Below are 20653 nucleotides of genomic sequence, written 5' to 3'. Positions count from 1 at the left end.
TAATGTACGAGGGACTTTTTTTATGCACATTTATTTTGCCTTTTTGTCTTTAAAATATGGTGATTTGAGGAGAGGTCACCGTTGTAGCATGAAGTGTAAAAGGTTAGCAGAATATTTAAAGCTGCGCTAATCAAAATATGTAAAGTGAAAATGATCACTTGTAGTTATCAGTGTGTAGAAAGTGATCAACCAACTCTGCCGTTTCCATTAGCTGTGTTGAATATTTTAACGTTTGGTAAAACCGTCTGTAGCTTTTCTTTTCCGGTTCACTTTCACTGCTCTACCACTATAATTTCCAGTGCAGCAAGAAGCTGATTTCAGCCCAAAAATCTGCAAAACCAACTTAAGTTTTAAGTGTGCAAAAAATGCGGGTGACCACAGTGGACCATGTCGCTGTTATCTAGATATTTTACACAGGAGTTGGTGGAGACCATAAGTGTTGTTACTGTTTTTCTAAGTGAGGCAATAAGTGTTAAATAAATGTTCACAGTCCTCTTGATCTGGTGGAAATTAATTTACATTTTTTAAGCGGTTGGAGATTTAATAACATATAAAGTGTATGTTATGCAAGACAGTAAAAAAACAAACAAACAAAAGGAATTAACAAAGTTGTCATATTGACAATTAAGATGTATCGATGGATTCACGCTGCCAACTTAAAAGCCTCTTTTTGATCCGCTACCGTTTGCCCTGTTAAAGTTACTGCATTACACTGTTAATACAAACTCAACACTTAATGCATCTGTTTCAAATTAAAAGCCCTTTGCTTGCATTTCAGTAGGCAGAACCCATTCATTTCTTAACATAGCTTTTATTTGAACGTGTTGTGACTGAAATCAGACCCTCTTGATGAGTCGTGCAGAACAACTATTAAAATTAGCCTGATTATATTGTTGATTTAATTAAATTAAATAGATTAAAATATTGAGTCTACATTATTGACTATTCATGTAAACTTGCACCAGTGTTTACACAACCTTAAAGATTTGTATGAATATTTAAATGCAGATACGTGTTTATATGTTACTTGTTTTTATACATGAATTTATTCCTTCAGACCCATTTATAGTTATTTTAATGTCACTCTCCAACTTGCATAAAAGCCAGCAGCTGTACCTTATCCTCATTGACTTCTTTCTTGTTATATTGATATTTATTCATTTCAGCGGGATCAGATTTCCTTTTGCTTTTTGCAGTCGTTCTGTTACAACGGCTAGAATCACTTTAACATGCAAATACCTCATTTAAATAGATCGATCTTCACCTGATATCAAAGATGCAATTACTTTTAGTAAAGCATCCGCAAAAGGCGTTCAAAATAAATGTACAAACTTTTAGAAGAAACACGCAATTTAGAACCCTTTATTTCAGATCTTAGTATGTTTGAGTCTCCACAACACTGCAACCCGATCTGTCCAGAGCAGCAATGAGGAAGTAGAGCGACATCATTTATGAATGTGGATTTTTCATGAGTCATTTACACACACTCTTGGGGGCTGAGGCTTCCACTTCCCTTTTAAAGCTTATGTCAGTAAATAAAGCTGTTAGATGTCGTTCCATGCTGGTTATTATGAATCAGCAAGCTGAAAGTTTATTTTTACATTGCGTCTTAAATAGGATGGGAGATTTTTTTTCAAAAGTGTGAAACAATGAAAAAAAAAAACGGTTGTTTGAGAAGTTTCGTTTGAAGGAGAGGTGTTGTTGTTTTTTTTTAATCTGTGGGACAGTGTTGTACACAAAGCTGTGAGAGCTGCTCTCTGAAGAGATAAATGGCAGGGTGGTGCAGATGATAGTATTTAGAAAATACTCTGGTGGGATGTGATAACTGTCATAGGGGAGATGTTGTCAGTGGGAGCACTGGCTTAAGAGAAGAGGACTAAGATGTGAGAGAAAGCTGCTTAGTTTTAATGGCTATAAACAACATCAAGACCCTTTATTGATCATGTATGGATTCATGCTAATTTATTTTGCCATTTCCTTTGATCTTGTGTGTGTGTGTGTGTGTGTGCGTGTGTGCGTGTGCGTGTGTGTGTGTCTTCGTCTGCTTAATTTGAAGCTGATTAAAGTGTAAGTACAGTTAATGTGATCAAGCCTTGTCCATATAGAAATGTCAAAGTGGTAAAAAGTAGACCTGCAACAATTAGCAGATTAATCGATTAGTTTATCAAAAGACAATTAATAAGTAATCATTTAGTTTTAGTCAATTTACTTGCAAAAATGTTTGTTTCTGGTTCCAACTTCTTAAATATCAGGGTTTGATGTTTTACTTACCTGTTTTATGAAGTAAACTTGTGATTAGGTTTTGGATGTTGGTCAAAAAAGCAAAAAATCTGAATACATCTCCTTTGGAAAAAACATTTTTCCAGATGAATAAATAAGTAAATATTGGTCAGTTGCACATTCTAGCAAGTGCAGACCACTTTAAATCACATTGCAGGAACATTAAAAAAAAAAAAATCTTTTCATCATCCACACTGCAGCTGTTCACCGTATGCAACTTTGGGTGTTGAAAAGAGATATTTTTGTTAAGAAACGTTTGGTTACCAAGAATCTGAGCCAAAGTAGAAGAAAAGATCCTACGTTAACACAGAGAATGAATTGTTATGCATATTATTGTAAATAAAGGGGTTCTTAGATCACATATTGTACCTCCATAAAGATGGCGGGGGGCACATGCGACTTTTAATAAATAGTCATCAAGTCCCATATGTTGTCATAATGACAACAGGATGCAGCTCATGTCCAATTAAAACAAAGCTGAACTTAATGTGTGAAATTAGAGTGAAGTGCCCCTTTAATTGTCTCTTCTGCTGTCTGATGCAATAACTGGTGGAAGCTATTTCACAGCTATACTTGGGTAAAACAGGTCTAGCTGGGTTAATATCAATTAATTGTTTTCTTGTGATTTTGCAATGCAAACACGACCAAACATGTTGATCCGCCTGGCTTCCCATGATCTCAGTATGCACCAGAAACTAATTGTACGTTTCGTAAATTCTTCCTGTCTGCTTAGAAAGGTGAAGCCAATACAGTTAGGCATAGCTGAACACAGCAGCTGCCCTCTCGGCTCTATGATGTTTCCATGAAAACATAAACGCGTGTGTTTGTGTTAAACAAATCAAAAGAGTGACATGTGGCAGTGGGCAGTTTCCACTCTCGGTTTTATTAAAACAAAATTCACATGTAATTAGAGCATGTTTGTTTTGTACACAGCACCATCTGATTCAATACTGCCACGCGCTTCTGTCAGCTGACAGCCTCCGCCTTAGTTTCCACTGCAGCCTGAGGGCAGAGGGGCGGGGTCAAAGTTCAAACTAGACAGGGCGGGTCTGGTGTCTCCGGTAGAGCGAGTTTATGCCCTGTGGCCGTGTGGGAGAGCGTGTTGGCGCTCGTCCTCTCCAGGATACGGATGTCCTTCTCGCTCGTGTACTATTTCTGCTGACACTGGTTCATCTGAACGACGGAGAGGTCACAGCTGTTTGACCTCCTTAATAATCCCACGGCCGAGTGTGTACCGTCAATAAGAGCTGATTGGATGTTTCTATATATTTTCTGTAATGATCTGTGACGTTTTTTCTATAAACAGCTTCTCAGCTTAATTTATTTCTAACCTTAAAGTCCCGAAGGACTTTAGAGAGAAGGAGAAAGAGCTTGCTGAGATGTGACTAATCAATAATCAATCAGCAGGACAAAATAAAGTCATGCATAATGTACGTTTTCTTCTCTGTGAGTTTTAATTTCTTCTCCGTCCCTTTTTGTTTCTGTCATTACAGAGAATAGTCAGCATTGAGGTGGGCCAGTGATGCCACCCCCGGCCACGAGTCCCCCCGCCACGGCCCCACCAGACGGCGGGTGGGGGTGGGCTGTGGTCCTCGCATCTTTCATCTCCATCGGCTTCTCCTACGCTTTCCCCAAGGCCATCACGGTCTTCTTCAAAGACATCCAGATCATCTTCGATGCCTCCTACAGTCAGATCGCGTGGATCTCCTCCATCATGCTCGCGGTCATGTACGCTGCAGGTGAGTCGCGGGTCGCATTTACTTTCATCTAATTTTAAAATCAAAGTAAAATTGAATTTTTTGTTGTGTGAGGGAATACGAACTACATACTGTTAAGTCCCCTGGTGCACTACCGATGGGAGAACGTCAGGCTTTATAGATTAAGGTCACGTAGATTTAAAGGAGCAGTATGGAGGATTTAATGGCATATAGTGGTGAGGTTACAAATTGCAACCAAATGACCACCCTCCCTCTCCTCACCCTCCCCAGCCAAGCATGTAATACAATCTATAGTGGTCACAAAAGGCACAAAGGCCCTCTCTATGTCCAGTGTTTGGGACTGTTACCTTTTCATCTTGAGTAGGAGTTCAAAACAAATACTGGAAAATACAGTTTGATTTTATATGTATATTTGATGTTTTCAAAAGGTTGTAACAGTTTATGCGCATGCTAAAATCAAACACTGACACTTAACACAAGAGGTTCAAATATTCCATTTTATTCCAGCACAGGTTTATGCATCTTTATATATTTCTGTTCATTTATGTAAAGTCAATCTGGTGGTATTTTTTAAATTTAGTTTCTATTTTTATTTCACAATTTCCACAGACCCATTTTTACTTGTGGTGAAAGTGTAAACTCGCCCTCTAGCTTAACTAAATGACCTGACTGAAAACGAACAGCAACAAGTAGTCGTGTCATCTCGACTCGTTTGTGTTTTACTGGTGATGGCCATAACGTGGAGTAACAGTCACAGAGGACACAGTGCTCAAATCTGCTAGTTTTTTGTTCTACCTTTAAGACAGGCAGTGACAGCGTACAGATGTAAGTAGGTGGCGTGATCGGATCGTGACCTGGATTTGAGACCACCAGGATGCTGGCACAGCGTCACACGCTGAAGCCCTCCAGACAGTCAGAAAACCACAGTGCTCTGCCAAACAAACAGAAACAACAAATCACAATTCCTTGGAGTGTCACTGACAAGACCTACAATCGGCATGTTTGTTCGGAGAGATAATCTACTCGGAGCTGCTGGGTTTTGTGATATACTGCTCCATTTCTCTACATGAGCAGATTGACAGAGTTTTAGATAAACAAAAATCTGTTCTAAAAGTTTTGCCATTAAAACTGCCAAAAACGGCGTATATTGTTCTTTTTTAAAAATTTAAATAAAGACATTGAAGCTGAATTTTCATTTCTACATACTAAACTAATAAAGCTCAGCCACCAATCAAATTCAGACCACCATTGTCGCAACCATTTTATCATCCCAAACACTGACACCGGTTGTTTTTTATTTTAACGAGGAGCCTTTGGAGGGTCGGGTTGGGTTTTCAGCAGGCCTCTCCACCATATTGCTCCGATCACCTTCTGTATTTCCCACTCTGGCCTCGGCCCTGCAGCCTTGTGCTTGGCAGTGCCACGGCTGCCATCTGTCCACGCTGTAATCCTCCCGTCACTCTTATCTTGCGCTGTTGTCACCATCTGTACTGGTCATCGGCGGGCCTGGAAAGCTCACTCCCTCTGTCGTGGAGTGCAGCTCCCATCGAAAAAACAGACAAAGAATTTAGTAAATCTTCATTCAGTAACTAAGAGGTAACAAAAAATATCAGAACATGAAGGCCAAAGATACATTCAAGGTCATTTAGGAGCAGTAGGCCTCGTGCAGGAATTAATCATGAGAGAAAATGTCCTTAATTGTCACATAAATGTGATTTAAAAGAACTTCTTGCATCTTCGTTTGCATAAATTGAGGAGAGATTCAGACCTGACGAACAAGTAAGCGGAAAAACCCTCTGAAATATTCCCTAGAGTTTCTTTTTCACACCTAAATGTACGAACCAAAGTTCATGTTTTCGTTGCCTTATATACACATTTGATTTGTTTTGGTTTCATTACATTTCGCTGACGCTTTTATCCAAAGCGACTTACAACACACCCATCGGGAGCAATTTTAGGGTTCAGTGTCTTGCTCAAGGACACTCAGGCATGTGGACAGGAGGAGTTGGGGATCGAACCACCAACCTGCCGATTAGTGTGCAACCCACCCTACCGACTGAGCTACAGCCTCCCAAGTGAGTCCCTTAGCTTCATATTGCAATTTTGCAAGCATACTTAAGACCTTTTCGTGACCTACATCTTGTCATCATCACCTACATGGGCTGCGTCTCATTTCTTTCACGAGTTTATAGTTTTGATATTTTTAAGTGTTTTTTTCAACTTTGGAATTCTTCGTCGGACCAAAGTACAATTAAATCCTTGGTCTCCTCCTCTGCTTATGTGGTCCTGCAGTTAATTTTCACTTCCTTTTGATGAGCGACATTAATCTGCCTCAGCCTCCTGTAATTGTTCAAATAGTCTGAACCATCCAAAGAGTGTTCCTCACTGAAACGAGCCGGACCGTGGTTCGGTTTGATCCCGACTGAGACCACCTCTCTTGGTCGGATAAAAATGTGCTCCTTTGGTCCGCACCGTGGTTCGAGGCACCTTTCACACCCGCTACTTTGGTTCGGACCAAACTCAGAAGTCCGAAGGTCTGGACCGAACAAAGTTGGTGTGAAAGCATCTTTAATTATTAATGAATCAAATCAATCAACCAAAATGGCAATTTGAAAATAAGTCTAAATCCTCTGTTGCAGTTGACAGTGTGAAATCCATCACTGTAATCTTTGGGAATGCTGATGAAGCTGATCATCAAACTGTATGACGGGACACCTCATGAACAGGACGCATTCGTCAGGTTCAAACAAGCCACTCTGCAGTGAAGGTTTGCTGAGTGTGACTTCAAACACGTGCTGGTCAGAATCTAAAGCAGCCTGAAAATTACAAGCATGATTACAATTATTAGTGCAACACATTTGTTGAACGTCAAGAAACGTTTCTGGTTACTGTCAATTAGTGCCTTCCCTCTAACCTCACCGAGAGAGCCGCACTTCTACCGATCACCCACTGCTGCTTCACAGAGACTGTATGTCATTATCATATGGGGGACGGCGTCAATATGTGCAGTTGCTAAGTGAGCTGCTCTTGTTACTCATTCATTCATATTGATTGCTCTCATCAGCTATTCATTAAACACCTGCTCTCTTGTTCTGCCTCGTACGCTGATGAAGTAATCGCTGTTTGACTGCTTTAACACCTTTCTAATTCCCCACCGCTGCGTCCGGGTGTGTGTTGGTGTTTACACTGATCTGTCGTCACGGTGAAGCGGCCTGATAATGAGCCGACAGCCTCCGACACCCAGAAATAATAATACAATGGATCCAAATGACCTTTTAACTTCTTTCCACAGCCCGGTGATAACCTTGTGTCTTCAACCTGTCGACCTTTTTATGAACTAAACATACAAAACAAGCTTGTTTTCAGCTGGATTGACTGAATGTCATAAACCAGAGAGGTCAGGTCACCATGAGGTCACGCTGTAGAAAGTTCAATATCCACCATGCTGTCCTCCCCTTTGTTAAAATCTTTGGCCTTTGACACAGCACTATGTTTACCAGGGACTTCATTGTTGTCTGAGAGTTCACGACCCACTCAAACTCCTGATTGATTTGTCAATAAAAATGCCAAACATGCTTGTTGGAGCCAAACAAATGTAAATAGTGGCTTCTTTGTTTTCTGATTGGTCTGCTTCTTTCAGATTTGAACCTGTGGACGGCAGCGTTGGTCGGTCAGTCCACCACCACTTTGGTCTGAAATATCTCAACAGCTATTGAATGGATTTAATACAGACAACTGGGGTGCCCAGAGGAGGAGCTTTCTTAACTTTGCTAGTCCCTGTACTGTGAACTCAGTTTCAATACTTGCCACACATTTTATTTTTAGGCAATCTCCCAGCAACCCTCTCATTTTATTGTTTCTTTTGGGGAACTGTAATTTCCATGTCCCTCAAACACTACATGGCTGTGTTTTTAGCTTCTGTCTGACACCTTCCTCTCCAGAAGCCATACAAATTTGCATGTTCATGTCAACGAAACTGAAAATGGTTTCACAGACCTCAAAAGTTGGTGGAAAACAGATCAACCTGCAAACCTCAACATGAACCAATCAGCGATGTTGGCGTGACAACGACCTCACCTCTCCTGGAGATTTTGCATCGTCAGTTGCCTGATCAACCATGCAAATCAACTTGCAAACAACATCTTTTTTTTTCTTTCCAAACAACCAACAACCTTTCCCCTCGGGCGGTATTTTAGTTTCACAATCTGTCCTATTAGAAACAGGAGGGTTTGGCAATGTTTCAGCTCTGTGGTGCAGTCCTTCCTCGTGTTACATCAGACAGCTGTAAGGCAACCATCCCTCATGCCTTCAGCACGGCGAGTGTCGCACTCTGATGATGCGTTTAAGCTGCATGCGGTGTCTGTGTTGGATCAATGTCGCTAATCCAGAGAGAGAGAGAGTTGACCTTGGGTGTAGAGACATTGTGTTACATTCACTGTCAGTCATAAAGACAAGTTGAAGACCGGATGAGAAGTAAATCGTTTCTTAGAAGGCAAAAAAACAACCTTTAAAAAAAAAAAAAAAAAAAGATTTTACATTCTACAAATGAAAACATATCTCTGGCATATAGAGTGCTCACTGTCATTAATTTATTCTTATTTGCATGAAGACACCGTAAAGTCACAATCCCCTTCAGCTTTAAACTAAATACCATCTTTTAACATAATTTGTAATTGTTGGTCTTCCTAAAAAACTTTTCTTGAACTTTAAAAGTCATTTCCAGTTCAGCAGCACCCTGAGGTTCCCACGGATTTGCTGCACGTGAAAGTGATTGAACACTTAACCTCTGTAGTCTACGTGTGCCCCTGTTACACTGTCGAATAATCCACAGACCGTGAAGGGACTCAAATGAAAACCTTTGTCATTGCTGTCGGTGGATTATCCAAAGAAATGGGGATATTGTGGGGAAACATGTAAGTGTTGACATTTCCGCCTCTATAATGATGAGGTGGTGGCTTCTGTGCCTTGTTCAAAGGCACCTCAGTGGTGCTAACTTTCCGCATTCACACTGTTCTTGCAGGTGACCCTATTCTCTAAGCTTAAAACCAGCACCTTAACATCATCCATCCGTCGCCGCTCACTTTACCTCAAAGCCTCATGTCAACCTGAAAATGTGGACGAACCGTTATCTGGTAAATAAACTGGGTTTAGTCCGGTTCTTCCTGTTATTTCACTGAAAAAGTCTGTGAAACAAGTCGACAGCCAGACGCGGTCTCTTCAGAAAAGCGTGTCTGCATCTTCTTGCAGCCCAAAACAGCTTTTAAAAGTTGTTTGCTTCCATGTCTGTCGACTTGATCCTATTTGAAGTGTGATGGATAGCCGGCATCCTCGCGTCATGAGCTGTACCAGCCTCTTCGCCACAGCTCACATTAAAGGCTCAGGGAAAAACGCATTTCTATGTGTCATTCCCTTTTGGGATCGAGGTGGTTATATTTAGTTTGGGGTTTTGTCCGCTGTGTAATGAAGTCCACGCTGCGTCTGGCCAGGAGATGATAAGCCTTTTTTTTTTTTTTTCAAGGGAGGTAATGTGCAGGCTCAGGGGCTTCCTCATCTCGGTCCGACTCGGGTCCCGCCGAGCCCCCGAGAATACTGATCACTGCCGCGGATGCAAATGAGGGGAACTTTCCTCAAGGTCGAAAAAAGATTCATGCAGAGCGAATTTAAGTGAGATGACTCCTCGCCCGTTGTGGCTTTTTTAAATTGCAGTGGGCCTGGCAGAAATATGATACATCTTCTGGCTGGTAATGAGTGCATTATTTAAAAAAAAAAAAAAAAAAAAATGTCATTACATTTCTCTCTCCCTGTTCGATTTTCACCTCCTGTACTTAAAATTCAACTGAAGGTTAGAAGATGGTGGCAATTATAAGATTCCTAAAAAGTGCTGGAAGCTGCCTCATTATGCATCGGATGTTATGTTCAGAGAAACTGATCAAAGACTCTCAGTCCTTCCCTGGAAAAATGGAACCAATACAACATAAATTCACCATCTTTACTCAAAATGTAATAAAGTGAGTCATAATTTAGAAATACAAAATATATTTAATAATTCCTGGAATTAAACCAACGTCACATAAAACAAGTATTATATTAGTTTTGCTTAAGTTATATTTCAGATTTATTTTGTCAGAAGACTAAACAATATTTAGTGATAACAGATGATACAGATGGTGAGTCATCAACTTAATCACAAGCTTTAATCATAATAAATGACTTTAGTTGTCATCCCTACCGAACATGCTAACATTTTAAAACTGCAATAAACAATAAAAAAAAAAAAAATTCAACTGGACTCTGCAGTTACAATTAGTTTCACAGTCTATTAACATCTTTCAACTTATTTATCTTTTTCTGGCCCACAACTTTAGCTTTCTGTTTCACTCTTTCAGCTCTCATCAACTTTGTTTGCATCAACAGGCAGTTTTCAGCACGATACTCCCTCTGCACCACCAAATCGCCCCCTGATGGAGTCAGCAACTAGGTGGTAGCATTTAGCAGCTCAGGAGTTTTCCTCATGAATTGCTGGAGACGATAATCTGACCGATACTGGATTTTTGGGGCCGATACCAACATTAGAGAGCAATACAATTCTGATATTGATAAATGGGCCAAAATATATAAATGGAGTGATTCCTTAAATGTGGTTATTAAACACTTTAATACTTGTGACAAAGATTTGTAATGGAGTCAGGATATTTTACAATTACCGATCGCACAGACATCAGTGCACTGAAACACTAAACTCCACTGTTGTTAATAATTATGAAACACTATTAAAAACGACACGCACACATATATAGAACAATTTGTAATTCATCCCAAACATATTTTTCTGCAGAATGTTCTCTAAAAAATGTCATACCATTCATATATCATATTGCGTGCCAGTAACAATATATCTGCGAGAGGCCGATATCGGTATCGGCTGGTATATCGGTCAGGCTACACTGCAGACCAAAGCAGAGCTATAAGAGGGGGCGATATTGCTCTTTAATTCATCAGGTCATTCACTATATCAAATCTATCAAATGATAATATGTCAGTCTTTTGTTTACTGCGCTTCCCCCAAGTGGTCAGAAAAGCAATAATGCAGCTTTAAAATCATCTTTAATGTTGAGATTCGAGGATTTGGCCAAATCTCAAAACCAGATTTTTTGTAATTGAAATAATGTTGGACGAATAAACCCCTAATCTTTATTATAATTTATGACTAACAGTTAAACAATTACAATTCATAGCAGTGAAAGTGTGGAAAGATGTAATGTTGCAAGAAGTACAGCTGGTCCACAAAGTTGAACCAGAAAGTGCCTTTTTCAAGATTTCATGCACATTTCATAATATGAATGTTGACCTCTGTTTTCACTTTCAAATATGGTTAAACTGGGGATTTGGCTGCACCTTCACCTCGTTTAGGATTTTTACATTTGCTTTGCAGCTTTAGTTACCCGAATATAAACCTAACCTGCTTGCAGTAGGTAATTCTTTTACATCACTACAACACGGCAAATGATAGAAATAGTTTTGTATTGGTTCTGTGTGAGAAATATGTTTTGTGCAAGTTGCTTGTTTGCACAGCAGCTGAAAATGCAACCTGAAGAATAAGATATTACCTGATGCATTTGAGCTGTTTTTCTAAAATAAACATATGCTCTGTATCCTAAAACACATTATATAGAATATTAAATTACATTCTCACATGCAAGTCTTTTCTAATTTATCACGCTGTCACTTACAGTACTTACCTCAAATTGATTTGACACAAGATGGTGTGAGTGCCGTGTTTAAAAATTGAAGCAGGCCAGTTGCTGCTATTAATAGCAGATGGGCTCTCTGGCGTGCCGCACTAACCAGATTAAATCATTATTCACTCACTTTCAGTGATTCTGACAATTGTGAACATGCAACACGCGTGTTTTAATTCCCTGTTTTCCGTGTGTTGCAGGTCCCATCAGCAGCATCCTGGTCAACACGTACGGCTGCAGGCCCATCGTCATGATGGGGGGCTGCCTCTGTTCCTTTGGCATGATCTTAGCTTCCTTCTGCAACAGCGTGGTGCAGCTTTACATCTGCATCGGCGTTATCGGCGGTAAGTCCGTTTAAATCCACTTAAGTCCATTTTAAGTTAATTTGATTATCTTCTACTTCTTAGTTGCAGGTTAAAAATAAAACCAGTTGAGAATGAAGAATGTTTATGTCTTTCATTCATTCATTCATTCGTTCATTCTATTTTTTAGAATTTTTTTTAATTGCTTCCATTTTTTTTACCCTATATTTTCAAATTCTATGCTCCATCTTACAACTTACTTTATATATATTAGGGTTTGTAAAACAAAAGCCTACCTGCCTCAAAATTAGAGTCCCCTGGTAAAAGCTGAATTTGTCCTCACTGTTTCTAATTTCAGAAATCTACTTCAGATTCAGTACAACGGTATCAACTCAAAGCCCAGTGAAATTACATCAATTTACCTTTTAATATTAATTTGATTTAATTTATTCTGTACTAAAGCTCTTTAATAGATCAAACTTTGGGCAGCTCTCAATGCCTTGTCATCAGAGAGGTGGTTCTTAATCTTTATAAGTATGACCCCACTCTTAAAAATACAAAACAATGTGCAACCACCACCTCCCTGTCCCCCAACCTCCACCTCAGGAAAGGTAACGTTAATGTCATTGCTAATAAATGTAAATGTGCATGTTAAACTTGAGAGTCCCAATCCCCAATGTTACGAACTGCTGCATTATATGAAGTCATTTAATTATTGGTAAGTTTATCACATTATTAAGAAAAGTGTTTTCACATTTACTCAAAGTATTGTAACTTGCTATTCTTGTAATCCAGCTGTTAAATCAAATTGACATTACTTTATTTTTTGTCATATTGTAAGTTAAACAAAATCTGAATCAAATAGTGTGCACATTACTGCTGAATGAAAAAAAAAAAAAAATATATATATATATACATATATATATGTGTGTGTCTACGTATTGGTGAAACTGTCATACTAACAAGATGGAGAGTCTACAGCCGTGCCAGCTGCTCTGTCAAGCTGTACTTTTAGTTAAATGCTAACAGTAGCACATCTGAATGCGCTCATTGACAATGCTAAGATGTAAGCAGGTGTAGTTTTTACCCTTTTGTGACGTGTTTAAGCTTCCTAATATCTGTTTATTATCACAAAATGCAGAGTATGGCTGCGGCTGATGGGAATGTCATTAGTTTTGCATGTTTAAACAAAACGATTGGATAATCTGTGGAGTAAAGCTGCTAGCATGGCTTAAAAAAAGTTGCACTTCAAAGCACCAGCCATGGAGCTATAGTTAGCTTGTTCTCAGCTGAGCTTCTTATGATCGTGTTCTTTCAATTTCTTTCTGTTTAAAAAGTAAATGAGATCATTTTTAACGGTTTTCTTTACCACAGGTTATTGCATTAACAGTTGTAGTATAGCTGTTTCAAGCCTTAATATATTTCTGTCATCATAGGACTTGGACTAGCCTTCAACCTGCAGCCAGCATTGACTATGATTGGCAGATACTTCTCAAAGAAACGCCCCATTGCTAACGGAATGGCAATGGCCGGCAGTCCGGTCTTCCTGAGCACCCTGGCTCCCCTCAACCAGTACCTCTTCAACCAGTTCGGCTGGAGAGGCAGCTTCCTCATCCTGGGTGGCCTGCTGCTGAACTGCTGTGTGGCCGGTTCCCTCATGAGGCCGCTGGGACCGCCGGCCAGCAAGGCCAAGAAGGACGAAGAGTTGGCCGTCATCGCCACCACGACGAAAGAGAAGCGCACTACCTGGCAAACAATCAACAAGTACCTGGACTTGTCGCTGTTCAAGCATCGCGGCTTCCTCATTTACCTGTCAGGCAATGTCATCATGTTCCTGGGCTTCTTCGCACCTATTGTCTTCCTTGCTGCCTACGCCAAGGACATGGGTGTGGACGAGTACTCTGCCGCCTTCCTGCTTTCCATCCTGGCTTTCGTCGACATGTTCGCCAGGCCCTCCATGGGGCTGCTGGCTAACTCACGCTGGGTCCGGCCCAGGATCCAGTACTTCTTCAGCTTTGCTGTGCTGTACAATGGGGTATGCCATCTCCTCTGCCCACTGGTTGAAAACTACACTGGCTTGGTGGTGTATGCGGTTTTCTTCGGCTTTGCGTTTGGCATGGTCAGCTCAGTACTGTTTGAAACACTGATGGACCTGGTTGGACCTCAGAGGTTCTCCAGTGCTGTAGGACTCACGACCATTGTGGAGTGCTGCCCAGTTCTCTTTGGTCCACCGTTAGCAGGTATGGTCTCTCTGTCCGTCAGTTCGTTAACATAATTCATTCACTTGCATAGTTACTGCCTACAGATTCAAGTGTATTTAGCATTTCTGGCTATTAGGTTCAGCCAGTAAAACCCTCAACATTATCAAGGCCTGGTCACAAAACAAATGTGTTTTCGAAGGGCGGTGGTAACTATTTGTAAAACTACTGCATCTGATGAGCTCTCTGCAAACATGATAGTCATTTAAAAAGCCAGCTCCTTTGCTAATGGGAAAGAAATTAGTTTACAAGATACTTTGGAACATTTCATACTTCTAGGCACTCGGTTCCCTCAGAGGTCAGCATTGTCACAGATTTACTTTGCCCCCACAAATGACAGTCTTGATGCCACAGATAGAAAGGAATTGATTTTGCCATTAAATGTGGGTTAGTCCAGGATTTTACTGAAATCACAATATTTGACAATAGTTGACATTTAGACATGTTTTCTGTTCAGTTTATCTCAATTCTGTCACTCTGTAACTGTGGCGATACCTTAACATTTTAAAACTTTGTGCTGTCTTGCAGGAAAACTGGTGGATATCACCAAAAATTACAAGTACATGTATTTCTGCTGCGGAGTTGTTGTGATTCTGGCCAGTATTTGGCTCTTCGTCGGAAACTTCATTAACTACAGACTCTTGGAGCGTGAGCGCAAGCGTGCGGAGATGTACAAACGGACTGAGACGGAAGATCCGGACCAAGTTCAAGATCAAAAGGAGGCCGACGGTGAAGGCCAAGCCTCTGAGATACTGGTCGACAGTAATCAGAAGAACGAGGAAGCTATGCAGCGGGAAACCAACATCTAGATCGTTCTACTCCGCTAATAGCTCACATCACCTCTGCTTCAAACTCACAACACCCACAACGACGATAAAACGACCTTGGCCCCAAGCCAAGAGGTGCCTCCAGGTGTTCCACCAGGCTCTATTTGGGGTCCTCTATACTTCCCTGAAACTAACTGCCAAAGCAAACAATGTGGTAGGAGGTTGTGAGGCATATAGAAATATTTACAAGAGAGTAAAGTGTAAGATACTGTATGCATGTGAAGAGGCTAAAAGTCAGAAAATATCTGTGGAAAACACTGTAGTACCGAACTGTGTCCTCATATTTTTTTGCCACATTCCCTTCATATCGGATAAACTGCAAAGACTGCAACTGGGGACAGAAACCCAGTGACAGTTAAAATCAACATTTGGGTTTATTGTTTCTGGACTGCAGAATTTTGTTAACTAAGAGCAAACATATAATTCAGAAATTAGTAATGGATATTTATATAATTTATCTCCACACGTCCCGATAAAGTAAAATACTCCAGCCTAAAGCAACACGTGTCATTCTGTTCTTCCTACTGTGTCTTCCGATATGACGTGAATGCAACATCAGTGTGTTGCCACAGTTTTATCAGCACCAGCAAACTGAATTCACATGTTCAAAATAAGTTAAGCCTTCCTCACGACATATTTCGTAAATAAATAACGGTTGAATTAATAAGTCGAAGCAATCGAAGGAGTTATTGGTGTTTAGAAAGAAATTTCTGTCACTAAAAAGGTTTCACGCTGGCAACAGCCAGTATCCGTTAATGGAGATGTCTTGAACAACACTGATTTCTGTGTTCACCTCACAACTAACTTGATTTCTTTCCATTTTTTTACAGTTTGTGGGCAGTTTGAGGTTCTGGTCGCACCAGCTGTAAAGACATATCAGACAAGCTGCAATTGTCATGAGCAAAGACAGCTAACCAAACAACAATCTAAGAAATCCTCATTGACCATGATGGTGGACGCAGCCATTCTCCACGCATCCATCAACCTTTAAAATCAAAAGTTGTGGAGAATTTGTGAAGGTCCTAATTGCTCCGCGTTTCGTACGGCAATTGGGTGCCTTAAAAAACTACCACTCCCATAAATAAAGAGCAGATGTGTTCACAGCTGGTGACGATGGCGTTATTATGCTGCCCGCCTGAGCACTGTAACGTGTAGTAAAACCTGCACAAAAGCCCCATTTTAATACATTTGATTAAGTCATAAAATGCTGCATTAAATGTCTTGGGTTCCATAGTCTGATACTCATATACAGTGTGTTTCACTCAAGGAGAAATGACCACACTTCACCCCAAACAACTTTATGGATTTACTGCAATTCAGTGAATTTAAATTGAATGTAATTTCCTCTGCGGGCCTTAATAAGGTATTAACGACCAAAAACCATCTGCTTAATAGTGGTTTTCTACCCCTCGAGCCCGTGAGCAATATCCTCTCTCATATCTTAATGCAGATATACAGGGAAATGTACTTCTAGTAGCTAGTGACCGTCCATTGATACATTGCCTTAAATGTATTGTAGAGTAATGACTGCAGGGGAATTGTACAGTAAATACTTGATAGTATTATATGAAGCTGATAAACGTTTGTGTTAAATGTCACACACTTTTTTTTTTTTCTGTAATTAACCTTAAAACACACGAGAACTCATTGTAATCTGTTCAATCTGTCTCTGTATTGGAAAGTATTTAGTGTTCTGTATACTGTAGTCTCCCCATGAACTAATTCACTAACAGCATTTACAGAATATACTAATAATTAATGAATTACTAATCAAGTCTACATGTATAGTGTGCACTCAAATATACTGGATAGCCATATGCTGTCGCTATAAATGTCAATACTGTTGAATATTCTGTCCATTCCACGTGTTAGTTTTTGTACACGTCACCCTGCCGTGCTGTCAATCACATCAGCTTATGTCCTGAACAATGGTGTCCTGTCTCAGATGTCCGAACACACTTTAATAACCAATGAATTGTAATTTTTTTAAAAGAAGAAACAGAGATATTTTCTGATTTCCCCGCAGCTTTAAATGTTTATTCAGAATTATGAAAATAGAAGTGCACCCGTTAAGCACGGGTGTATCCACGTCTCATCTCTACCCAACACTCATGATGACACTCGACACTACTGGGGTGTACAGTTTGTGGGGAAATCAGGGGAATCCCTCTGCTGCTATGGGAAATCCTGAAGGATGGGTATCCATGACAACTGCTATGCTGTTTATTGTAAATAAGATCATTCTGAAAGATTTGCACACTATTCTGTTCTTCAGTTTCCCTGAGCTTGTTTTTGGACCTGGACTTGGGCCCATTTACATTTTCATTTTAGGACGAGCGAGTCTCGAGTGTTCGGGTTACGTCTCATAGTCACCGAGGTCATCTGCTAACTTTTCAACTTTAGACTCCATCTCCTGAAATGCACTTAGTTCACCAGCATTTCATGCCGACATTAGGCAGTATTTTTATATTACCATGTCTGTACCCTCCTTATGACTTTGATTGATTGACAACACCGAACCTTCGTGAATGTTACTTTATCCTGCTTGCACTTAACTAGTGGACAGAGAGGCTGCTTTAATTCACTATGCTCACTGTACACACACTACATGATGATTCTCAATGACGGAAATAAGACTGCTGTACAATCACTTTCTACCTAGTAACACTGCCCCCTGCTGGTGTCCAAACACAAAGACCAAAAGCTGGAGAAAGAGTTGTCCCTCAACAGGAAAACAAACCAGATTTGATCATTTACTTTTTGTAATGTGTAAGGTTTAACTTGTATGGTTATATCGGTTTGGGTTTTTTGGGGTTTTTTTTTTCTTGGAGGGGTATTGTCAACTTGAATAAGATTTATTTGTATTTAAATGTTAAAAAAATGGAACAAAACACAACCTTGCAATAATTAACTGACTTTCCCCCTTTTTCTTCCCCCCCCCAACGCCAGTAGAGTGTTTGAATTCAACCATATTCCCCTAAAGTCAGGAACAAGAACTGTTCCTCCTGGAAGCCCTCTCAGAGCTCAAATAACAACAGTAGTAAACATGCAGTGAAACAAAACAAAAAAAAGCAGCATCTGTTGTGGCTCAGAGGTGTCGTTCCCAAACTTCACATCAGGTCCCTTGAAGGGGTTGAAAGGTAATTGCAAAGTCAAGAGATGACTAACACGTAGTCTGAGAAATCAGATATGAATTCATCTGTGATAAGGTAAATAACACATGCATGAAGTTTTATGGTATTTTCCTTAATGTAGATTGCACTTCAAATCTATGTACGTTTTTATTTAACTTGGTTTATAATGGTGTTTATTTTGAGAAGACAAGGAAATTGGTAATATTTGAATCCAAATGAATGAAATGCACCTATAGCCTTATCAATTATCCTGCTTAGTATCTCGTAGATGTCTTCACGTGTGTTTATGTAGAGATAAGAGATTTATTTTAAGGCTTGCTTAAACCAAATTTATTTGGAGAGATTACGTTTAAATGGATAATAAATACTATTTCCCTTCTTGTATTATTTTTGTAAACACACACAACGTCTTGAAAAAACAAAATGTTCACTTTAGGGAAGTTTGTTGAATTAACTATTGTGCAGCTTTATTTGATTTCCTGGTGTGTGGGATGATGTGCAGACCGCAATAGATGTCACTTTACTGTTAGAAACACGCAAGTTTAGGTTTTCAGGGTTGACTGGACAGCACTTAGCAGCAAACACTGTCAGCTTGTTGAAGTGACAGCAGGAGTTTCAGTCGTTCGTACTGTTTCAATAAAGAGGCAGAAATAATCGCGTCGTCAAACCACAGAGGTCCATTATTTTTGCGAGAACAGGACTTAAACTTGTCCTGCTAAAGGAATTCAAAGGATCTGTTTTGACTCTGGAATATGTGTTCTGGGCCTGAATGTGCTGTAATGAAAGTTTATGTTTTCTTTTATATCAGAATTTTGGAAAATGTAAAGTTTATTGTGAATTCAGGTTTTCCAACGGTCGCAAAACGCAAATGCATATATCCACCTGCAGAGCCAGTGAGATTACCTTCGCCTCCAATTTAACAAAAATCCTATCTGCAGAATGAAATCTTCCAACACGTGTATCGAACTTGAATTCCTTCACGCGGATGTGGTAAGAGGATCCAGCACGTGTTGGTGCTGGTTGTGTACAAGGGTAGTGTGCTACTGGGAGGCTGAAGGATTGTAAAAGCTGTTCAGATAACTGTGCCTTATTGTGCTATGCTGACCACTATGAGCATGAACGACAATATCGCTTCAACCACCACACATTGTTTGTGCTTGTTTGTGCCGTTTGTATGTTTACAAATCACTGCAGTCTTTCATTTTCTGTAAATAATCGACTTAACGTTGCTGCAAATCAAAAAAAAAAATTCCCTCTTTAAACTACATGTGAACAAACAAGCCGTCGATGCGAGACGGCGAAGCACTGAATCGATTCCAGATATTTATTGTTTGTTCGGTCCGACAATATTCACTGTATATTGTGTTTATAGGGCTTCGTACGCAAAAGTTAAGGATGCAAATATTTCTGTGCGCGAACACCTTTAAGGGCAGTTTGTTTTGACGTGTTTGGACCTCCGTACCGTGTTTTGTCTCAGCAGTGAACTCAGTCCACAACGCCCTTCCAGTAGCAGACGCACTGTGTGCTTTCTCACCGGGGCAACGACCGTATGCTGCACGGAGTCGGAACGTTTGTTTTCAGATTGTGTCAGTCTTTCCACTACCTCTGCTGCCGTCATGTCAGAAGAACCACGCGGGTATAGAAAACGTACTTGTGTTTTTTTTTTGTTTTTTTTTTGTAACTCTAATATAAAGATATCACCTATCACACTAGCTGAATAAAGTATCTGTCAAAAAAGAAAACATTGACGCCTGACTTCGTTTATGATTTTGTGGTTTGACTGATGCTCGACGTCTTAAATTTGCGCTGCCGCTCGTTACGCGCAGTGACATTTGTCTTCATTGTGCGTTTCATCAATGCTGTATCGTCAGATGTCAAAGCTGCTAATAGATAAGTATTCCAGTCAGTTCTCAAAAGAACATGAAACTTTTTACACCTAACTTCATCCAGCACACACAGAGCAGCATTTAGTGAAGTTGTGTTTTGTTTTTTTCTCCCTCTTCAGCAGCTAAAACACGTGTCCACTTTGTTGTTAAGTGTCGGGCTGGTAGCGTCCAGCCTGTCTGTCGCAGCATTTTTCATTGAGAACAGCTACCTGAAAACAGCGGACCGCAAAAAAGCAAAACCACAGGCTGAAAGGCGCTAAAACGCTTCGCAGACGTCATGAGAGTTGTAGAGTTGGGCGATCATTTTCTGCGGGTTTGTCGCTTCAACCGAAGCATTTAACGTCACACACAGTCGTTAGAGCTGATGATAAGAACAAAAACACTGACGAGTGCAGCTTTCACTTTTGTGTAGGGTTCCACGTAGATGTTTTTAAACCGACAATATAGAGTTTGTATTTTCATTGATGCCGTTGGGTATTGCTTTCTGACATCATTTTGTTGTTGTTGTC

At 40.1% G+C, this 20653-nt stretch overlaps 1 protein-coding gene across 3 annotated transcripts in view; it reads left to right on the top strand.

Annotated features, from left to right (window-relative positions):
• The window catches only part of LOC138202537 (monocarboxylate transporter 2-like), a 29694-nt gene extending 9694 nt beyond the window's left edge, over positions 1–20000 (top strand). For all 3 annotated transcript variants that reach the window (XM_069156599.1, XM_069156601.1, XM_069156600.1), the window contains exons 2-5: positions 3774–4019; positions 11938–12081; positions 13476–14279; positions 14826–20000. In XM_069156599.1, the coding sequence (XP_069012700.1) occupies positions 3803–4019; positions 11938–12081; positions 13476–14279; positions 14826–15106 (1446 nt within the window). In that variant the 5' untranslated portion in view covers positions 3774–3802 and the 3' untranslated portion in view covers positions 15107–20000. The remainder of the gene's footprint in view (positions 1–3773; positions 4020–11937; positions 12082–13475; positions 14280–14825) is intronic.
• The last annotated feature ends 653 nt before the right edge of the window (positions 20001–20653 follow it).

Source organism: Embiotoca jacksoni, unplaced genomic scaffold, assembly GCF_022577435.1.
Source record: "Embiotoca jacksoni isolate LCO1_2020_lvr unplaced genomic scaffold, fEmbJac1.0.p SCAF_21, whole genome shotgun sequence".
Lineage (NCBI taxonomy): Eukaryota > Metazoa > Chordata > Actinopteri > Embiotocidae > Embiotoca > Embiotoca jacksoni.
Note: the sequence above shows the minus strand (reverse complement) of the source record. Positions and strands in the feature narration are given on the sequence as shown.